This window comes from Pecten maximus, chromosome 6, assembly GCF_902652985.1.
Source record: "Pecten maximus chromosome 6, xPecMax1.1, whole genome shotgun sequence".
Taxonomy (NCBI): Eukaryota; Metazoa; Mollusca; class Bivalvia; order Pectinida; family Pectinidae; genus Pecten; species Pecten maximus.
Window position 1 is genome coordinate 14927969 of NC_047020.1, and position 7135 is coordinate 14935103.

Consider the following 7135-nt stretch of genomic DNA (forward strand, 5'->3'; position numbering starts at 1 on the left):
TTCTTATCCTGATAACCAGCACAATTAGCTGGGATTGGAATCTTTAGGAATATGTTTCTTATACTGTAAACCACAGATTTAGCTAGGAATGGAATCTTGAGGAAGTGGTTTCTTATCCTGAGAACCACCTACAGTTAGCTAGGAGTGGAATACTGAGGAAGTGGTTTCTTATCCTGAGTACCACCTACAGTTAGCTGGGAGTAGAATCTTGAGGAAGTGGTTTCTTATCCTGAGAACCACCTACAGTTAGCTAGGAGTAGAATCTTGAGGAAGTGGTTTCTTATCCTGAAACCCAAATTTGAAATAAACTGTGAATGATTTATTATAGAAAGTGGTTTCTAATCCTGAAAAAAAAATCCAGAGAATTACGGCATAATAACTCGATCGTAACTCTATCTCAAAATCGATAAAACGAGGGCGAAATATGAACAAAAAATCTAGATTTGTGTGGAGATCATTGGAAAACAGGACCTTGGATATGCTATCTAGAAATGGGAAATTGAAATCGTTATGTGTTTCATAGACTTAGTTGTTAGCTGTCCCTGCTGGTAACGTCTTAATTAAAGATCAATGTAAGCGGCTGATATTGATGAGAATGCATACGTAGTGTCATTGATTTCAAGTTTATTGAAAGAAATTGTTTCGTTTAATCCGATAATGCTTTCCTACAGAAACTTTTAAGTTAATGGAATTTCACTGAGCTAAGGAACGTTTCAGTCTGTAATCACGTGTGTTTGTAGAGGTAGAATTAGGTTACACAACTATTCTATGTGCTTGGTTCCTCAGGTGTGTTTATGCATAATACCCTTGTCCACATAGTATATAGGCCAGTAAGAGACGGGGTAACACGTAAACGGGTTTAACTTTAAAAGGTTCCAAACATAGGCATTTTCGTCAGAAGAAAGCAGAAACGTACGTTCTTTTGATATATTTATGATTAAATGAATCATATAAAACAAAACATTTTTTCAAAGAAATGGACATTTTAAATCCCCGTTTTAGGCCTCAAAAGTATTCAACCACTGACATAGAATATTTGTGTTATCATTAAACAAGTAGTTCCCTGGCTCTCATCCACTGTATTACAGTCGTAGATAGAAGCCGGGTTTAACATCAAGAATGTCTGCACGCCCGAGGGTATTCGCTACCAGGGGTATTCCATCCCCCGGTATGGACATGCTTCATGCAGAATGTGATGTCACAGTATGGCCCCATGACCGTATCATAAGCCATGAAGAGTTGGCAGAAAATGTGGCTGGTGTAGACGGGATTCTGTGTCACTACATTAACAAAATAGATGGTCCGATTCTGGACGCGGCAGGTAGGATGTTATCTAATGCATACCTGTACAGTCGTATCGGTAATCCGAAGATTTCTGAATAAGTCGGCCATGTACGATTTAAAATGCCGATAAATCATCAGAAACCTACGGATTAACGTATCGGGTGATGGAAATAGGATTCTTTGTGTCCGATCTGGTTACTAATTAGGTGCCTCCGTAAATATATAGATTATTATTTTCAGTAATAATGTATACATAGCTATTAATCTATAATCGTACCAAATTGTACGTGTCTTGTTCTGTTTAGTTCATCAGAATTGCTTGATTGACTTGTCTGGATGTAGTATAAGATTTACAAACACTTTAAGAAACAAGAATTCCACGGATGTGGATGTGTCGCCTGCGCAGAAAGTTGGGTGGTTACAAGAGTTATTGCATGGAAACAGATTTTATATTCATAGTAAGAGTAGTCATGACTTTTGACCTTTGAACCAGTAAAAAATCCCAGGCATGTAAACACTTGTGGTAAGGAAGATCTGCATGAAGTTAGAGTCTAATCGGCCCAAGGGAACTTGAGTTATCGCACGGAAACAAATTGTCCATTTTTAGTAACAGTAACCTTGACTTTTGACCTTATGACCTGAAGAACAATCCCATGCAAGCACTTATGGTAAGAAAGATCTACATGAAGTTTGAGTTTGATCGATCAGCCCATGGGAACTTGAGTTATCGGATAGAAACCTCTGTGCGGACGCGGACGCCGACATAGTGAAACCTATATATCGCCTGCTTTAGTAGGAGACCCTGGAAGTCTTTCTGACGATCTATTGCAGAATTTGACGACTATCCAAATAATGACCACCTCTCATATTTATTTTTTACCTTCAGGTCCTAATCTCAAGGTCGTTGCTACGTTTGCTGTTGGATACGACTTAATTGACGTAGATGCTTGTCACAAGCGTAATGTCCAGGTTGGCCACACTCCAAATGTGCTATCGGACTCCGTAGCTGAACTAGCCGTAGCGTTACTCCTGGCCTCGTCACGGCGTCTTAGTGAAGGTAACGGCAATGATTGGTCAACAGTTTGATGTCTTATATGGCCATGGCGTCCTATCAGTCAGAAGTCAATTCAGCTTTGAGCTGCATTGCTTGGTATTCATTTGTAACATGGATGTCACTTGGAACGACACAGTTCAAGTGTTTAGAACATTAAGAGATAAATGACGTCAAATGTAATTGTCTGATGATAAGTGATAAGCCAATAGAAAATTTTGATAAACCAAACATTTCCAACTCACGGCCAATCATGTTGTATATCTATACCAATGGTAAGGTAATACCTGTGTATGTAGATATAAACCGGATCAGGTTCCGAAAGGGTTCGCGCCTTCGACTTCATTATAGACAACGACCATGCAATGTCATGTTCTTAAAATGAGAACCGGGGTACAACATATCAAGCAGGCATGCAACGAGGGTCGAACATTCCCTAGCTTCATATAATTTATGCCATAAGTTACTAAGGTTCAAAGCAACAATGATGTACACCTGTTAATAAAACATCCTAAACATATTTTGTTATTGATTAAAGATTCTTCTCGGACACTATCCCGGTGTCAAGAAAAAGCACCTAAACATCATCTTTTTATTTTAAGGTATGGCTGCCATTACAAATGGTAGTGCTGATGGAAAGTGGGAGAGCGGTCTTTATCTATGTGGGCCGGAGACTAAAGGATCAACTGTTGGGATCGTCGGTTTAGGAAGAATTGGCTTGGCTGTTGCCAAACGTCTACAGGGGTTTGATGTCGCCAAGTTTCTATATAATGACGTTACAGAAGTTCCGTGGGCGAGCGAGGTCTCAGCAGAATTTGTGTCATTCGACGAGCTTTTAACTGATTCAGACTTCGTCGTTGCTTGTTGTTCAAGTAATCCCGATAACTGGGGTTTATTTGACAAGACGGCTTTTAAGAAGATGAAGAATTCAGCAGTTTTTGTTAACGTCACCCGAGGAGTTCTGGTCAACCAAGACGATTTGTACGAAGCTTTGACAACCGGTCAGATCTTTGCCGCTGGGTTGGATGCAACAACCCCCGAACCAATCTCTAAGGACCACCCACTTGTCAAACTGGACAACTGTGTTATATTACTGCATATTGGAAGTTCGACAACGGCGACTAGAAACAACATGTCTGTCCTTACTGCAAAGAACGTTTTGGCTGGCCTTAAGGGAGAACCTCTTGTTCAGTGTGTTAAAATGCAGGTCTTATGAAAATTAATTAAAAAAGCAAAATAAATGTCTTAAATCGCTGTCCATGTTCAACGTAGACTAATGTTGTTTTTGTGTACTATTGACATTTTGTTATTTTTGTGAAATTAAAAATAGAATATAAAACAAACAAAAATATCATCTGGTAACTTTAATTATCTTTTCCTGCTCACAGGATTGCAGGCTGATGAGGCTGTTAAGCCGTTACAACGATGCCTTTGGAATGAGTCATTACTCTGCCATTATTAATTGAAGAAATGCCGAGCGAGCTCCAAGTCATAGTTTAAACATATTTTATATGAAAATATTCGAAAGGAATTGGACACAAGTTGTACAATTTATAAACGTTACATGTATACAATGGCATTTACAAATTGCAGCATATGTGATATAATATAAATATATGCATATATATAAAAGAAAAGCAAACATTAATATATAAGATGACAATACGCAATTTCATATGCCATACCATATTGAACCCCATGCATTTACTACATGTATATCATCCTATTTGTTTTTTTACGTGTGAAGTAGAAAGGTTTAACCCCGAACATTTCACCTTATTGGCCTTTAACCCAATGAGCCCCACAGTGAAGTTTCAGCAAATCGTCTGTCAAGTACGCGGATTCATACAGTTTGCAAACAAAATTTGTTTTTCATACCCCGATGAAACTAAAAAAAATGACATCAATGCTTAACTAAATACAATTTGTACCGTGCACGTGGTGTCGGCATTTTTATGAGAAATAACATGATGGTTAAGAGCAAATCAAGCAATGCCCCAGTTACCAACCTTTACAACCGTGATCATCTCGTGGCTGACTGAAACCATACAAAGTCCTTCAATTTACATATAAGTATGTCGATGATGTGTTATCTTTAAATAGCAAAACTTTATTGGCCATGTCGATCGGACATACCCTGTAGAGCTTAAAATCAAGGACACTTGCACTCTTCAACGCGAGACACTTTAATTACCACGATCTTTACTTACAACTTAACCAGCATAGTCAGAGCTTATAACTGGGATCATGCATGTTGTAAGTTGTATGATTTCAATTTCACAATTATGAATTTTACATTTCATGATAGTAACATCCCTTCTTACCGTACTTATGGTTTTTACATGTCCCAGTTGATTTAATATACAATGAATCTATCTCCGTGACAGATGCCGACTACTGCTGGAAAACCATGGGAAAGTTTTATGGACGACATTATTTCTCGTATAGAATTTTTACTTATTCGTTTATTTATTTTTGTGCGCGATATGAAGCCAATGGTGGTTGATGCATGCATGGTGGGCCATTTTACATCACCCTAGTTATACCACCCTATACCACCCTAGTTATACCACCCTAGTTATACCACCCTATACCACCCTAGTTATACCACACCCTAGTTATACCACCCTATACCACCCTAGTTATACCACACCCTAGTTATACCACCCTAGTTATACCACCCTAGTGTTATACCACCCTAGTTATACCACCCTATACCACCCTAGTTATACCACACCCTAGTTATACCACCCTAGTTATACCACTTAACCCTAATTATACCACCCTAGTGTTATACCGTCCTAGTTATATCACCCTAGTTATACCACCCTAGTTATACCACACCCTAGTTATACCACCCTAGTTATACCACCCTAGTGTTATACCACACCCTAGTTATACCACCCTAGTTATACCACTTAACCCTAGTTATACCACACCCTAGTTATACCACACCCTAGTTATACCACCCTAGTTATACCACTTAACCCTAGTTATACCACCCTAGTGTTATACCGTCCTAGTTATATCACCCTAGTTATACCACACCCTAGTTATACCACACCCTAGTTATACCACCCTAGTTATACCACCCTAGTGTTATACCGTCCTAGTTATATCACCCTAGTTATACCACCCTAGTTATACCACACCCTAGTTATACCACCCTAGTTATACCACACCCTAGTGTTATACCACCCTAGTGTTATACCACCCTAGTTATACCACCCTAGTTATACCACACCCTAGTTATACCACACCCTAGTGTTATACCACCCTAGTGTTATACCACCCTAGTGTTATACCACCCTAGTTATACCGTCCTAGTTATATCACCCTAGTTATACCACCCTAGTTATACCACTCTAGTTATACCACCCTTGTTATACCACACCCTAGTTATACCACCCTAGTTATACCACACCCTAGTTATACCACCCTAGTTATACCACCCTAGTTATACCCCACCCTAGTTATACCACCCTAGTTATACCACCCTAGTTATACCACACCCTAGTTATACCACCCTAGTTATACCACACCCTAGTTATACCACCCTAGTTATATCACCCTAGTTATACCACCCTAGTTATACCACACCCTAGTTATACCACCCTAGTTATACCACACCCTAGTTATACCACCCTAGTTATACCACCCTAGTTATACCCCACCCTAGTTATACCACCCTAGTTATACCACCCTAGTTATACCACACCCTAGTTATACCACCCTAGTTATACCACACCCTAGTTATACCACCCTAGTTATATCACCCTAGTTATACCACCCTTGTTATACCACACCCTAGTTATACCACCCTAGTGTTATACCACCCTAGTTATACCACTCTAGTTATACCACCCTAGTTATACCACCCTAGTTACCTAGATTTTTATGGCGGGTATTGTACCAATTTCGTATTGGACCAGGGAAAAGAATATTTCATTGAGTTCGTGATGTCGATAATGAAACTTCTATCAGTCCACATCTATCACAGAAATTGTGATATTGGAGACCGTCATCTTTGAATAATCGAATCCGCTCTATATGTAAACACCGACTGCGAAGCAGTGATTATTTACATCTTCAGATCAGGTATTTATGTTATAAGCACCCTTTCAGTATAGTTAATCGACTTTTAGCTGATGAAAATATGCCCAAGATGGAACGCATCCTCGCGTGTCTGTTTACAAGAATAACTGACAATATATTATATGAATTTCTTCGTTTGAAGAAATCTTTCAGTATATACTTGTGTTGATTTTAGTCTCTTATTAGATCACAATTCATTGACTGGTTTTCCTTGTTAAGAAATATTGGAGGATTTGATTTAAACATATTTTATTTGCATTTTGATTTTATACAAATGGATTGGGCATATGGGAGGATATTTATATTGTCCGTACGGTACTACTTCCACTGATTATAGCATAAGAATCAGACATTTGAAAATGCTCTAATTGCTTTCAAAATTCAACTTTATTTGTTAAAGTTACTACCCATTAAAGTAAATAAAAATGCTTCGTCGAAAAAATGGAATTCTCATGTTTTTGATTCTTCGAAATCCGTATTATAGAATAAATAAAGATAATTTGCAAGTTTGAAAAATATTTTGAAATTTAAATGATAATGAAAATAATACTGTTTTGTATACATAGCATGTTTAGAACAAATACATGTAGGACTCCATTAATTTATAATGGAAACTGGCAAATAGAATTTCGAATAATTAAACACGAAATGTAATATCTCCATACTGTGATACTCATGAAATAGATGATATTTTCATTATTTGAT

General features: G+C 38.1%; 1 protein-coding gene across 1 annotated transcript; it reads left to right on the forward strand.

Annotated features, from left to right (window-relative positions):
• Nucleotides 1–1068: 1068 nt before the first annotated feature.
• Nucleotides 1069–3689, forward strand: LOC117329065 (glyoxylate reductase/hydroxypyruvate reductase-like). The gene is made up of 3 exons (XM_033886772.1): nucleotides 1069–1321; nucleotides 2171–2341; nucleotides 2938–3689. The coding sequence occupies exons 1-3, from the start codon at nucleotides 1120–1122 to the stop codon at nucleotides 3549–3551; spliced, it is 987 nt and encodes a 328-aa protein (XP_033742663.1). The 5' UTR covers nucleotides 1069–1119; the 3' UTR covers nucleotides 3552–3689.
• The last annotated feature ends 3446 nt before the right edge of the window (nucleotides 3690–7135 follow it).

What these genes read in the sequence shown, in the direction of transcription:
- LOC117329065 (XM_033886772.1), top strand. Translation starts at nt 1,120, where the DNA reads ATGTCTGCACGCCCGAGGGTATTCGCTACCAGGGGTATTCCATCCCCC. An exon ending in TCCGATTCTGGACGCGGCAG is followed by an intron (nt 1,322 to 2,170) that starts GTAGGATGTTAT and finishes TTTTACCTTCAG; the next exon opens with GTCCTAATCTCAAGGTCGTT. An exon ending in GTCACGGCGTCTTAGTGAAG is followed by an intron (nt 2,342 to 2,937) that starts GTAACGGCAATG and finishes TTTTATTTTAAG; the next exon opens with GTATGGCTGCCATTACAAAT.